At 32.2% G+C, this 16,126-nt stretch overlaps 1 protein-coding gene across 3 annotated transcripts; it reads left to right on the top strand.

Moving 5' to 3' along the window:
- Positions 1 to 10,061: 10,061 nt before the first annotated feature.
- Positions 10,062 to 14,072, top strand: LOC142639010 (fatty-acid-binding protein 3, chloroplastic). 3 transcript variants are annotated; one of them, XM_075813096.1, is made up of 6 exons: positions 10,139 to 10,442; positions 11,932 to 12,033; positions 12,787 to 12,942; positions 13,053 to 13,267; positions 13,536 to 13,703; positions 13,933 to 14,072. In XM_075813096.1, exons 1-5 carry the CDS (start codon positions 10,208 to 10,210, stop codon positions 13,692 to 13,694), a joined length of 867 nt encoding a protein of 288 aa, XP_075669211.1. In that variant the 5' UTR covers positions 10,139 to 10,207; the 3' UTR covers positions 13,695 to 13,703; positions 13,933 to 14,072. The 3 variants fall into 3 exon arrangements, with proteins under 3 accessions (XP_075669212.1, XP_075669210.1, XP_075669211.1); XM_075813097.1 differs by lacking the exon at positions 13,933 to 14,072 and having other exon boundaries at positions 10,062 to 10,442; positions 11,944 to 12,033; positions 13,536 to 13,921; XM_075813095.1 differs by lacking the exon at positions 13,933 to 14,072 and having other exon boundaries at positions 10,070 to 10,442; positions 13,536 to 13,921.
- The last annotated feature ends 2,054 nt before the right edge of the window (positions 14,073 to 16,126 follow it).

Below are 16,126 nucleotides of genomic sequence, written 5' to 3'. Positions count from 1 at the left end.
TGGATACCCTACAAAAAATACCACTTCTGTTTTAGACTGTAACTTGTCAGACTTTCCTTTCAACACATGTGCTGGACAACCCCAAATGTGAAGATGTCTCATACTAGGCTTACGCCCATTCCACAACTCTACAGGTGTTTTAGGAATAGACTTCGAAGGTACTAAATTCAGAAGATACATCGCAGTATTTAAGGCATATCCCCAAAAAGAAATTGGTAGAGTCGAATAACTCAACATGGACCTAACCATATCCAAAAGAGTCCTATTCCTTCTTTCTGCTACACCATTTTGTTGTGGTGTTCCAGGTGCAGTCAATTGGGATATAATCCCATTTTCAGTCAAGTAATCCTTAAAATCACCAAGAAGGTATTCGCCACCTCGATCAGATCGAATGGCCTTTATGTGTTTACCCAATTGATTCTCAACTTCAGCCCTAAACTCTTTGAACTTTTCAAAGGCTTCGGACTTCCGTTTCATTAGGTACACATAACCAAATCTAGAGTAATCATCAGTGAAAGTAATGAAATACTCATAGCCACCTCTTGCTTGGATTGACATAGGACCACATACATCTGAATGTACTAGTTCTAGCAAATCTTGGACTCTTCTACCTTTTGCATTAAAAGGTCGTTTGGTCATCTTACATTCTAAACAAGATTCGCAAACTGGAAAACCATCAAAGTCCATGGTCTGTAAAAGTCCATCTTTGATTAGTCTTTGAATCCTACTTGAATTAATATGACCTAAACGCAAGTGCCATAGATATGCATCACTATTAGAAGGAAACTTTCTCTTTAATGATTTCACATGAGAGTTACTATCTAATTCAGAATTGTATAATTCATGCTTATCAGGAGTTAAAATATAAAGACCATCTACAATATTGCCAGAACAGATAAACACTTTATCCTTCTTTATTACAACATTGTCTTTCAGGATAACACAATATCCATGTTTACCTAAGTAAGTTGCAGAAATTAAATTCCTACGAACATTAGGTACATACAAACAGTCTTCCAATATTAAAACTCTAGACTTAAAACACAAATTAAACACTCCAACAGCTTCAACCGGAATCTTGCTCCCATCAGCCAAAGTAAGAAATAGTTCTCCTTCATTCAACTTCTGGTCTCCTGGAACCCCTGCAAAGAATTGCAGATATGATTAGTACAACCTGAATCCACACACCAGGAATCTGTTGGATTCTGTACCAAACATATTTCAAGAAGAAATGAACTTTTCATACCTTTATTCTTGGCAGCCTTGAATGTTGGACAATTCCTCTTCCAATGTCCTTTCTCACCACAATGGAAACACTTTCCTTTGGTTTTCTTTCCTTTGTTGGCAACCCCTAAGGCAATTTGTTTACCATCTTTCTTAGTGAAGTCCTTCTTCTTCTTCTTCTTACCCTTGCCTTTCGACTTAGGTTGAGAAGTAGAAGCTTCACCCACATTGGCTTCAACACTAGAAGTACCAAGGATGCCTTCCGCCGCCACTAACTCATTCATTAATTTAGACAAAGAATAAATCTTTTTGTTCATATTATAATTGAGTCTGAATTCCTTGAATGATTCTGGTAGTGACTGGAGTATCATATCCACTTGGGATTCTCCATCAATGTCGGCACCTAAAACTTCTAATGTGTTCAGATTAGCAATCATCCTAAGACAATGCTCCCTCACTGAACTTCCTGCAGCCATTTTGGTATTATAAATTTGCCTCATGGTTTCTTGCCTTGCATAACGGCCTTGCTCACCAAACATCTCCTTCAGACTATGCATTATGTCCGAAGCAAGTTCTACATCCTGCATTTGATGCTGTAGAACATTTGAGATAGATGCTAGAATGTAGCACTTGGCCATCTCATTAGATTTCTGCCAACGATCATATCGCTGTTTTTCCTCAAGAGGAGCATCTAATGAAGGAAAGTTAGGACATGGTTGAGTAAGCACATATTTGTGCTCTTCAGCAGTAAGAACAATGTCCAAATTTCTTTTCCAATCAACATAGTTGGATCCAGTCAGTTTGTTTTGGTTAAGAATAGAAACAAGTGGGCTAAATGATGCCATGACAAAATCTGAAAATAATAAACATGAATATAATAAGTAAATTGGACATTATCAATTTAGCATAAAAACATATAATATGGAACCTTAATAAAACCATAAAATAATATATGCAACGACAACCCAATCTCATATTCAATGTCCCTCAGCATAGAGTGAACATAAAATATTATGATTGATTGAGAACTATTCTCATTATTAGCACTATCACGATAACTCTTATCAAATACTAATAATATGTCGTTTTCTATTTAGCCTCTAAGTAATAATAGTAAGAACTCAGCATAGAGGATACTATAATACTTAGTCTAGTGTATACCATTGTCTAGAATTATGTGTAACACCATTTCATCCCTTTAACAGGCTTATTTTGTAGTACCATGATAAAATACCCTCCGCATGGAATGCAAAGCTCGAAGCTAAGACAAGATGTTTATCAAACTACTATAAACCAGGAAATTCAATCTTGTAGGACCATGAAATAAATACTCTCCGCATGGAATGCTAAGTTCGAGGCAAAGACAAAGTATATATTTCACACTACTATGAACCAACAATGGAGGCCATGAGATCCAACCCTTGTATCTCTCTCCCACTAGATATTTTAAATTAAGGTTTTTAAAATCAAGAATGATAATAATGCTAGACACGTAAAAAAAAATATAATCTTAATCTCATTAGGAATAAATTTCATTAAACTAGCATTAATATATATAAATATATATAACGTAATAAAAACCTTTATTATATATAAAAATTTATATTATATTATATATAATATAATATACAAATTAATATATATAATATATAATTATTACTTTACGTTATATATGTATTATATATATTATAATATAATATATGATTATAATATTATATTATATATATAATATATAATAGTCAGGAAGTTAGAATCCTCACGGATTCTAACTTAAATGTATTATATATATTATAATATAATATATGATTATAATATTATATTATATATAATATATAAAAGTCAGGAAGTTAGAATCTTCACAGATTCACTAACTTCCTCACAGATTCACTTTTTTTTCAAAAGCAACAAAAGTGGTCAAACCATGCAAAAAGGCTATTGCATGTAATCCGTGTGAAAATTCTCAAGACAGTTTTCATGAAATGAAAGTCCAGGCAGTTTTCATAACTGTTGCATTCAATCCGTGTTAGCCATGCAATGAATTCAAAGTCAAACGGTGAAATAATGATTCAAAGTTTTTGACACTTGCCAATTAAAAACTGCCAATCATAGATTCTATATGCAGTCCGTACATGACAGTTATTTTTGAATCGTTTATGGCATATGAACATCACCGAAACATATTCATGAAAATCACAAGCATGACACAACACTATAATTTGATGCAGAAAATTGAAACACAATAATAACGGTTTTTCTTAAATTCCAAAATTTAATCACACATTATACAATCATGATATGAAAACTTGGCTCTGATACCAATTGAAGGAAAAATTCTGGTTTTGCATCTCATGCAAAACCCACAGCGGAAGCGACGAACTAGGGTCTATTTCATTCATGATTGATAACGTGCACAACATAAATTTCAGAATTTAAGAACAAGATAGCGTACCTTGGTGTGGAGAAATTCAAAACAAAGATTAGAAGCACTTGGGAACACTTTTAATCTTCACTCCAATTCCACTTTACGCCCAAGATGTGTGGTCTCTCAATCAGTTTTTCAAAGGGAGAATGAAAGTGTGTCTCACACTCTCTCACACACCGTTTCTTTTTCTTTTCTAAACTCTTCTAATTAAAAATTCTGTATGTTTCTCCCTTTATAACTAACTGATTATCTAATTGGGCTGGCCTATTGGGCCTTTCCAATTGGGCTTTAGTGTGTGGCTTGGAGTGGGACCAAAAGGGACCAACAAGACACTAGCTCCAATGGGCCTTGGGCTTTTCCGTCAACTCTTGACAAGTCCAAAGTTACCATTAATTATATTTAACACCACTATATAAATATAATTGCACTCTAGGCCTTATTAATAAATTATATCCCAAGACTTTATTATACACGTAACCCCTTCATAAAATATTCGTAGTAATACAAAGTCATAAATGTAGACTGCCACTTTGTAAATTACTACATTTTATCCTTGAGTACCTGGTTTAATTCTTTAAAGTTATTCATTATATATTTATGAAATCCAATTTCAGAAACATATACTTTAGTAATTTCTTACTAAAGTGGTTAGGCCTAACTCTCTGAATAACTGAAACCATTAAACTTATCTCAAGGGAATATTTTATATCTCCATCAAGAGACTATGAATTCCATCTTGAGAATATATGTTCCATCAACACTAAATGTGGCTGCCCAACATACTGAGGTTTTGACCGTCACTTCAGGTCTCACTCCTGATATATCAAAGCAACCTACACTTCATGATCAGGTCCATTATTCTCTCAGGATTAAGAGTTCATGCAAATAGAAGTCGTGAGATCTATTATTCATTTGACAGTCGTTAGAAGAATAATAAATCTCACAGCGGTCCTGTTCAATATGTTTTAACTCTTAAAACATATCAACATATCAACTAGAAGCTTCCACTCCCATGATCAAGACAAATCATCTTAGTTGACACGTTATAGTCTTCGCAGATGAAATGCCCAATTTCATCACCGACTACGAACTATTAATTCTGAGTTTACAAAGAACTTGTGATTTACATCTTCTGTGACTTTTCACATAAATCACATACAATGCATCTCATGGACTATATGATAATGTCCCATATTCACGTAACCACTATTTTAGATAATAATAAAATAACTTTATCAAACACAATATTAAGTCATACATCATGTCATACATAATGTCATACATAATATCATACATAGCATCATACAATAGGATTTAAAGGCACTAATCCTAACAGCTTTTTCTTAGTTGCTAGAAATATAGATCTGGATTGAGGGCTTCATCTGGTTTTTTGTTTTTAGATTAATGGCTTTGTTTATACAATTTCAATAATTTGTATTCTATCAAGTGCTTTTGATGTTTGTTATACAGTGATACAAAATGTGTAGATTTTTAATTTTTAACAACCCATCATATTTGTATGTGCGTTTTTGGATTTGTCATAATTTATAGTTTATATTTTGTATTTCATTATTTATTTAGAGGAAGATTTTAAAAAAAAACTTATATTGGATTTACAAATCTAAGGATAGAATGAGAAAAATAAATAATTCAGTGAAGATTCTTAAGATAAAAACTAAACATTATAATCTCACATTCCTAAGAATCTTATTAGATTCCCAATTAAACTGAACATAAGAATAGTTTCATTCTTAGGTATCCAGATTGTAAGACATCACATTCCTAGTAATTTGAATGCTAGGAGTAATTTGGATTTCCTCGTACCAAACACCACCTTAATTCACTAATGGGAAGCATTGATTTTAATTTTTAATCAAATTTGTATTACCTAGATATGGAACTCGAGCTTGGTAAACTCGAGTTCCTTATAACTTTTTTTTTTTGGATAATCGAAAAATAAACATAAACTTAAAAATAAGTAGTTTTTTTTTTATGTTTTTATTTATTTAAATAGAAGCATTGTAAAATATAGAGATTTTAATTTCAAAATATGAATTTTTAGGCCACTCATACCCCTTGTTCATTCATTTTTAACACACCCATCAATTTCTTACTTCTTGGAAGCATTATGGTCAAATTGGTTAAAATATTGGGGCTAAAGAAAAATTTCACTCCATTTTTTAGCCATGGGCACACCGAAAGAAGTTTAAGCTACATATTGTTACTTTATCAATCCTATTTAGAATTACCACATAGTCAAATGATTGATAAGTATTGCAGAAAGAGTAGACTACTTGAATATAAAGAAGAACTTAAGCTTTACTACATCTGGATATGTAAGTTCTTAAACTTGCAGTGTTTCTAAGAGGAATGTGAAACATTTTTTTATGTATATCTAAATGTTTGGCTGATGATGTGAAAGTCGCTTTGGCAACTTTTTTTCTTGGCGAGTTGTAGCACCCCATATTTAGATATTGTTTACTGTTTTCTCATAAAACACCTCCTGAAATTGTGTTCTTTAAATTTAAAAGTCAAATCTGTATACTTTTACATGTTCAAATTTCACAATAATCGAATATGCTTTTCTGCATTGATAAAATTTGTTTCTACATTAATAAAATTTGCTCTCTGCACATCATGTTTACTGTATATTCGAATCTACTTACTGCATTCATAAAATCTATTTTCTATATTAATTAAAATTGTTCATTTTTTTATACAAAAATTGTTCATTGTTTTCTCATAAAAATTGTTTACTGTTTTCTGAATAAACAATTTCTAGAATTCTGCATAAAATTATTTTCTGTTCAGTATTATTTAAAAAATTATTCACTCTCTTTTCTGCATAAATTATTTTCTATTTACTATTTTAAAAAAATTCACTGTTTTCTCATAAAACACCTAGTGAAATCGTGATTTCTAAATTTAAAAGCCAAATCTGAATGCTTTTTCTTGTTTGAATTTCACAATAATCGAATCTATTTTTCTGCATTGATAAAATCCGTTTTTACATTAATAAAATTAGCTCTCTGCACATCATGTTTACTGTATATTCAAATCTGCTTACTCCATTCATAAAATTGTTTTCTGCATTAATTAAAATTGTTCATTGTTTTCTGCATAAACTATTTCTAGGATTTTGCATAAAATTATTTTCTGTTCAGCATTATTTAAAAAATTGTTCACTCTCTTTTCTGCATAAATTATTTTATGTTCACTATTTAAAAAATTGTTTACGGTTTTCTCATAAAACACCTGATGAAATCGTGATTTCTAAATTTAAAAGCCAAATCTGAATGCATTTTTATGTTTGAATTTCACAATAATCGAATTTGTTTTTCTGCATTGATAAAATCTATTTCTACATTAATAAAATTTGCTCTCTGCACATCATTTTTACTGTATATTCGAATTTGCTTACTGCATTCATAAAATATGTTTTCTACATTAATTAAAACTATTCATTGTTTTCTCATAAAAATTGTTCATTGTTTTCTGCATAAATTATTTCTAGCATTCTGCATAAAATTATTTTCTGTTCAGCATTATTTTTAAAAAATTGTTCACTCTCTTTTTTGCATTAATTATTTTCTATTCACTATTTAAAAAATTGTTCACTGTTTTCTCATAAAACACCTCCTGAAATTGTGTTCTCTAAATTTAAAAACCAAATCTGTATGCTTTTTCATGTTTAAATTTCATAATAATCGAATTTGTTTTTTTGCATTGATAAAATCTGTTTCTACATTAACAAAATTTGCTCTCTGCACATCATGTTTACTGTATATTCGAATATGCTTACTGCATTCATAAAATCTGTTTTTTGCATTAATTAAAATTATTCATTGTTTTCTCATAAAAATTGTTCGCTATTTTCAGCATAAATTATTTCTAGCATTCTGCATAAAATTATTTTCTATTCAGCATTATTTAAAAAAAAATTTCACTCTCTTTTCTGCATAAATTATTTTCTATTCACTATTTGAAAAATTGTTCACTGTTTTCTCATAAAACACCTCCTGAAATTGTGTTCTCTAAATTTAAAATCCAAATCTGTATGCTTTTTCATGTTTAAATTTCACAATAATCGAATCTGTTTTTCTGCATTGATAAAATCTTTTTCTACATTGATAAAATTTGTTCTCTACACATCATGTTTACTAGTATATTCGAATCTGCTTACTGCATTCATAAAATATGTTATTTGCATTAATTAAAACTATTCATTGTTTTCTCATAAAAATTGTTTACTATTTTCTCATAAAACACCTCTTGAAATTGTGTTTTCTAAATTTAAAAGTCAAATCTATATGCTTTTTCATGTTTAAATTTCACAATAATCGAATATGTTTTTCTGCATTGATAAAATCTGTTTATACATTAATAAAATTTGCTCTCTGCACATCATGTTTACTGTATATTCGAATCTACTTACTGCATTCATAAAATCTGTTTTTTTGCTTTAATTAAAACTGTTCACTATTTTTTTATAAAAATTGTTCACTGTTTTCTGCATAAACTGTTTTTAACATTAGCGCAGTTATTGCACTTAAATGGTTTTTGTGTTTTTTTAAATATGTAACCATATGAATAATGGACAAACTCCATGAAAGAAAAATGAATGATTCGTATAAATCACCTAATGGTAAATACCTCGAATAATTCGAATATGTAAAAAAGTTCGAATTAGTTGAATGTAGAAATTCAAGAAAAATCGATGGAAAATCAATGAGCGTACCAAATCATGAAGGTGTACATAAGATGTACAGATAGTCTAGACTTGTTGAGAAATTTGACTTCGTTGAAAGTACAAAATAATGAAAATTCAATGGAAAAGTATGTACGTTAGATGTATAGATCCTATGAATTTGTTTAAAATTTGAATTCGTTGAATGTACAAAAGATTCATTGAATGTACATAACCACCATTTTATTTACAAAGAACTTGAACCTGGTATGCTCGAGTATTGTGTTGCATGAAACTCAAGTTTACTAGGCTCGAGTACCACATTATTTTTTTTAATTGCACAAATTCCAAGTCAGCAGCGCCACGATGGAATGAAACTAAGAACTCGAGTTTTGTAAACTCGAGTACTGTTTAGAACTCGAGTTTAGTGAGCTCGAGTACATAAAAAGTGGCAGATTCCCATTTAGTTTAGAAATAGTGTTTTTTTGCTATAAATTTTACAAAATGGTAGTATTTAGCCATTTTCACCTGAAAAATATCCCTCAGTCTCACTCCCTCAATTAACATAACCTATAGAAATCCCTAGTATGCGATAAAAAAAATATTCCTAAACCTTAATTGAAACCCTAAGCCCCAACTGTGAAATCCCCAATGGTCACCGGTAGCCCAAACTCACCACCACTTTCCACAACCAAACCATGCTCCAAACCCACCAACCCACCAAGAAACCCAAAACCATAAACCCAAACACAACAAACCCAGAATATTCAAATTCACCTCATACTAAAGTAGATCCCACTAGTAACTAATCACAAATTAATTAAGGTCGACATGGTTAGTTCCTCCCACCAACACTTTCTTACCCCATGGTGAATGAAGCTAGTGTAACTCTTTTACATATTTAATCTACAGCTGGCATGGATCTATATATTGACTTGGTTACTTCAACTTTCTGCACAAGTAGTTCAACTGGGTTTTTCCAGAGTTATTAGTTCATTTATTCAGCAGCACTAACTTCATGTGTCTATTTTTATTTAAAAGTAAAATAATTTAGTCAAATTAGATTTCACATCAACACTCCATTAAGCCATGTAGGATGTAAGCCACGTAGGATATAAAGAAACAAACATAGACGGAAGGACAAAAAATTAAATGTTTTGCAAAGACCAAGGATTAGAAATAAACTCTTGTGAAAGTTTAGAGACAAAAATGATATTTTACCCTATATTTTTTGGGTTAATTTTAATAATTTGCATCTATTATAATTTGGAATTACTAGATTTTTCAAATACAAAAAAATCTAAAGCTGTGATGGAAAAATTATTTCACCCACAAATGCACACCTTAGGAATTTAATGTGATTAAAAAATATAGTAATGCCAATTTATATGAATAGTGACAAAAATAAGCTGAATAGTAAAATAAGTTGGCAAAAAATAATCTATCCAAACACATACTTGGATCTGTTTGGGATCTGCTTATTTTGCTGAAATTGAAAACTTTTTACTAAAAATACGGTAAATAAATATAAAAGTTAGCTGATATAGTACAGTCGGACCTATGAATAGAACCAAAAAGTGTAGTAAAGTCCATAAATAGTAGCAAAAATAAGCTGAATAGTAAAATAAATTAGCAAAAATAATTTTTTACCAAACCCTAAGATTATTATGATATTTCCCTCGAAAGCCGAAAGTACTATGATAAATAAAAAAAATATAAAAAAAAAGTGAGAGAGAGATTCGTCGTCATTCGTGGCGTAAGGTGTGTCATTGCAATCTCGATGATTTTAATTGAAGTACCTGACTCCATTTTTAACTTCAATAACATCCAACAAAAAAAGAAAAAGAAAACGAAGAACTCGACCATTCAGAAAAATGGTTGGAGCATCAGCAATTCCAATTCCCACTCCACTCTCACTCTCACTCTCACTCTCACCACCCATTCCCAGAATTTTTTCTCTGAGAAGAATTTCAAATCCCACACTGTCATTGTGCCAAACCCACTATTTCTCTCTCTTACTTACATTTCCTCTTCATTTTTCTCCCCACAACTACAAGCATAGTAGAAGACAGACCCATTTCTCTCTAAATGCTTCTTCTTCATCTTCAGGTATATTCCACTAACTTCTTCAGTTGCAAAGGTTATTTCATTGTTCTTTTCAATGTGGAAAAAGTTTTTCTTTTTCATTGAAATTTAGTTGCCATGTAAAAGAAATAACTGATATGGATTATGAATTGTTGGTTTTACATTATTTGAATGTAAAACAACTTGTAATACCGGAAATGTAATTATATAAGAACACAGTTTGTTGAAGGAAGTAGTAATGTTTAACATTGTACTTATTAAAATAGAGGTTAGATTACTAACAAAGTGTGGGGCTGTTTCAAAGAGTTCAGATTAAAAATTATGTAAATGTTGGTTGAATTTTGTGATAAAGTGCCCAATTTAATTGAGGATAAGAACCATTTAAAGTGAGGATTATTATTTGTAGATGTTTTGTCTCTAGGAAGTACATTACAAAGTCTTTCAGCTATCATGAATGAAATTTGGCATCCAACAATTTCTCTCTATCATCCTACCAGGCGTGCTCTTATTGAACTCTATTTATCTAAAACAAATTTCTCTTGATCATGCGATTTAACTTTGTAACTCTTGGTTCTGATAAAGTTGGCACTAATAGTTTTGTTAACAATAACACTGGAAAGAAGGTTGGACTGTTTCTTCTATTGCCTGAACTGTTTTCATGAAATTTATTTTGATTCCAAGCTCATTTAAGCAAATTGTGTTGCAATACAAAGACCAACTGTCATTAGAAGAAATATACAAAAAATTGGTATATTAATTTTTATTTCACTTTGGCTTTCAAAATGATGTTTTTTCCATCGTATTTTCTATATCTCATTGAATATCTTCAGTTATTCGTAAGACTAGCTGTGAGTACATGCATATGCTATAAGGTATTGTGGTTGATCATACTTAAGTCAATCAGGTGAAGCTTTAATTACTTTTATAGAATATATAAAATCTACATAAAAGAAAGTACATGCATACACTAGATTGTTTTCTTGTTTGGCCAGATCCATAAAAGAAACCCGAATGTATGTTTCCACTAAAAATAAAAGATTATCTGTTTGGTAATTAAGATGAATTTAGGCACATTCTTGTACTAGCAAGCAAGTTTTGATTATACCCCTCCAGCGTGGAAAAAAACCTTGATTTCTGTGAAAATATCACGTTTGATATATGAGAAATATTTTCCATATTTCATTTATTTACTTCTTATTGTATAGCATTTGATTGATTATTAAGCTGCATGTCTGGTTGCATGAGAACTTGAGTAATTTCTGCTTTCTTTTTCTTTTCCCTTCATATAAGAATGGTCAAACACCTAAATAAAACTGGAAGTAAGGAAGAATCACATATAAGGGAATGGATTCATGTTGTTACACTTGCCATGTTAGTCAAGTAAAGGTGGATGTTATTTAGATCAAAAGATTGGAAGTTTGGGAGAGAGCAAAAGCATAAGCTATCACATTCTCTCTCTCAGTTGTATTCATAATTGAAGTGTGACATTTTCCCTTTAAATTCATGGCTGCAGTTGTGGGTGCAGAATACACAGAGGAACCAGCAACCGCTGTGAAATTTCAAAGGTCTCTCAGTTTGCCAGGTTGCTCGGGTTCATTGTCTTTGCTTGGAACTGGTCAGTTGCTCACCTATCTTTCAGCATTCTAAAAAAAAATGAAGATAGGCATGCGTAGAGTCTATGAAAGAAAAGTACAGTTAGAATATTGGCTAATATTGTTGCTGTTTGTAGATACCTGCAATAGCTTTGAAAAGAAATATAGGAAAAATAAAATGGTGAAGAAGTTAGAGTTCTCTTACTGCTCTTGTCTATGGATGTAGGGTTATAAATACTTTATTTGAGACATTTTTTGGCTCTCCAAAATGTTGGATATGACTGAAACTTTTGATGGAATCTGTATTAGGAGATAGATGTTGATATATCTTTTTCACTGTGATATATACCTCCCCTTCGTAGGGGGCCGGGGTGGTTGTAAATTTTTCTTTTTCGAAAATGCCATTCTCCAGAAAACTTATGACAACCACTGCATCAGCTGATGTGTCAGTGGCTTTCTAATTACATTGGGAAAGTCAATGGCAATTGGGGATGCAAATGTAATGAAACATTTTGGACCACATAATTTGAGCTTTGATTTCATGAAATTTTTTTTATGAAGTGTGGCAATGCTATTCTTTATGAGTATGACACTGGTTCTCAAATACCTATGGTGCAAGTGCATGAAGTCTTTAGATTATACTAACTTTTTCTCTAAATGATTATTTCAAATTGAATAACTCTAATGTTGTCTAGAGGAGTTCTAATATAATAGTAGCCTTTTTTCCCCTCCAAATTAGCATTCATTTTGATGGTCTCGCTCTGGAATAATTTCAGGATACAGGGAGAAAATTTTTGCAATCATTGGTGTTAAAGTATATGCTGCAGGGCTATATGTAAACCCATCTATTCTAAGTGAATTGAATGCTTGGAAAGGGCAATCAACAACTAAAATTCAAGAGATTCCTTCCTTATTCAACTCAATTTTTCAATGTAAGGACCCAAAAAAAAATTCACACTTTCTTTCTTGCTGTGGAGAGAGGGAGAGAGAGGTTGCTAAAATAAGTTCTGAAAGTTACTAACATAACTTTTCTTAATTGCAGCTCCTTTGGAGAAATCATTACAGATTGTTCTGGTTAGAGATGTTGATGGTAAAACTTTCTGGGATGCCATTGATGATGCCATCTCCCCAAGAATCAAAGCACCCACTTCCATTGATGAATCCGCTCTGTCCACATTCCGTAGTATCTTCCAGGGACGACCCCTTAAGAAAGGAACTTTCATATTTTTGACTTGGCTGGAACCATCCAAAATGCTTGTAAGTCTGAATTTATACATACAACACCCTTGCTATAGGCATTCTACATGGATGTTTGTGCACTTGGAACAATTTTTTATCTTCCTATTTCCACCCCCCCCCCCCCCCCCCCCCCACCCTCTTCCTCATCTCTGTACACTATTCACATGGTTTTATTGTGTTTCTTAAAGCATAATATGAATAATAATTAATTCTTATGTTCTTGACCATTTTAGTTTTTAATTTTCTCTCATATGAACTAATCATATGTATTTATTGTGATTTTCAGGTATGTGTCTCATTGGATGGGCTTCCATCTAATGTGGAAGCTACAATTGAGTCAGGAAGTGTGACTCTTGCTCTTTTCGATGTATTTTTTGGAAATGGACCTGTTTCTCCCTCCTTAAAAGATTCAGTTGCCAAGGGGTTGACAACAATCCTCAAGTAGATGCTATGTGTTAGTTTCTTCAAATTTATTTTCTACACTTGCTTTTGAGAGATGTTGTATGTAATTGCTTTATCACTTGAGCCGCTGTCAATCTTATCAGCATATGTAACCTGGCTGGATATTGTTGTCGTGTAAAGGAAAATGCACATTTCTCAACTGTCAGGAAATGCTCACCAGAGTTGGATTATGGTATTCTTGATGAAGTTTACTCCTCACACCTTTCCTCATGCTTTTGCAGGTGAAATTTTCCCAATTTGAATTATACGAAATCCATGCAGGAACTTGAGCAGAAATTTCATTCCCAGTTGACAAAGCTGCATGGTTTTCTATATTGACCTTTCCTTTTCCAGTTTTCCGGTTCTACCTGGATTGCTCGTGAGAAAAACTAATGAGATGTCTGAATAACTTAATTCAGTCGCTGAAATGCAATATCACTATGTACTCCACTATAATGGCTGTTTTGTTGGTCTATGGCTTCACTAGGTACTGAGACAAGGTTTAGAGAGAGGCCAAGGTATATGAATATGAACTACTGAAGTCCCATTGCCTCTTGTAATAGTGGTGCCCAGTAGGCCCATTAGCTGTGTTGGGAATTACCACAAAATTCCCAACCTGTGAGAAGCAAAAAAAAAAAAAAAAAAAAGAGAGAAAACACACGCCAAATAAAATAATCACACGCACAAGTCTATGTTGCAGGGCTATATGTAAACCCATCTATTCTAAGTGAATTGAATGCTTGGAAAGGGCAATCAACAACTAAAATTCAAGAGATTCCTTCCTTATTCAACTCAAATTTTCAATGTAAGGACCCAAAAAAAGTTCATACCGGCCTATCAGCCCAAGCCTTCGCTTCACGGACTAAGCCTCAGAAAATCTCCCATTAAAAACCACGCAACATTATTCCAGTCAGGTCAGGTCGTCAACCGGATCAAACACAATTAGGCTCCACAAAGCCCAACAAGCTGGGGTTTGGAAGGTCTAGGACTCCACTCGCGTGGCAAAAGCAGGAAGACTCTCTCAAGGTGCATATATCTTTTACTTTGATATTTGCTCTACAATGACAGTTATATAATGAATCATTTGCGGCAAATTTGTTTGTTCTAGGAAAAAAATTTTGCTTGTACATCTTTTTTCTTCCTTGTTCACTGTCTTAAGCCTTTTGTCCTTGTGTCATATTGAACTTCAACAAACATGAAAATAATTTAGTCAATTTGTTTCTTGTAACATGTGTGAGAATGGGATAGAATAACACAAGCTGGTTATGGCCATAAGACCATAAATCATGACAGATTCATAAAAATAAATTGCTCTGCTTGTAGAAATAGAACCTATGTCTAAGAAAATATTATTAATCTGTTAAAATTTTGTCTGATCTTATATTCTCAAGCATCTTGACAACCTCGGCTATGGTAGGCCTCTTGGAGCGCTCTCGTTTGAGACACATTAATGCTATACTGAATACATTGTCAATCTCATCCTCGACAATTTTCTAATCTACCATCCAGTACATATACCTCCTTCTCTTGAACACCTGCTCCAGCATTAACAGAAAATTTTCAATAAAAAATCAGTTTATCTGTCCCTAGATAGATGCAACATTAAGCAAATTTAAGCACTTCTAGATAAAGAACACTTCCACTTACCTGCCTGGGCAGTGAGTTAATACTCAATAATAGAAATGAAAAGTAGACTAAAAAATATTAGATAGATATTTCAGAAAGTCCCGTCTAAGGGATAAAAAATTCTGGATTGATCCAAGACAAGCAGTCATCCAATGCCAAATAGCCTTTTGTTAGGCCCTCAAGACTTGTTTGAAAAGGGCTTGCATCATAAATTTCTGCCACTGTCACAATTAAAAGCAATATATCTGGCTATAGTTTAAAAGTTTCAAATCGTTTCCCACTAATTCTTATATATCAGTGTTGGTTTTCTTCTGTTTTAGTACCTTTGTTAAAATGAGTGTGTGCGTATAATTTTCTGATGGGCATAGCCACGTTCAAGTGAACAAGGGCAATTGCCCTCAAAGAAATTGCATAAATTTGTGAGGATTAGTTGACGTCTTTGTCAAGTTTTTAAAGTTGCTCCACTTGAAATGACTGCCACAGTAATTGTTCGCGGAAATGTGGGATTAGAGCAAACCCCACTAAAGGAGCAAGGTTCCAAACGAAATAAATTAGCTACAGATGCAGTCCATTTAAAATACTTAAATAGTGTGGTTAATCTAAGATCTTAAAAAGAATATGTGATCTTCAATTTCGAATACCAAAAGGGCATATGAGGTACTTGCATTGGCCTATTGGGGTCAAAAATGCCATTTAGTCAACGACATTACTAAAAATTTTCTTCTAAAAACATTGCATCATGAAGTTCTCTACCAATCAATTAATTTTATGATGACCAAAATAAAACATCATAAGTAAAACCAAAAAGAA

The sequence above is a fragment of the Castanea sativa genome, chromosome 6, assembly GCF_040712315.1.
Source record: "Castanea sativa cultivar Marrone di Chiusa Pesio chromosome 6, ASM4071231v1".
Taxonomy (NCBI): domain Eukaryota; kingdom Viridiplantae; phylum Streptophyta; class Magnoliopsida; order Fagales; family Fagaceae; genus Castanea; species Castanea sativa.
The sequence above is the reverse complement of the archived record's forward strand: the minus strand, read 5'-3'. Positions and strand labels throughout refer to the sequence as shown.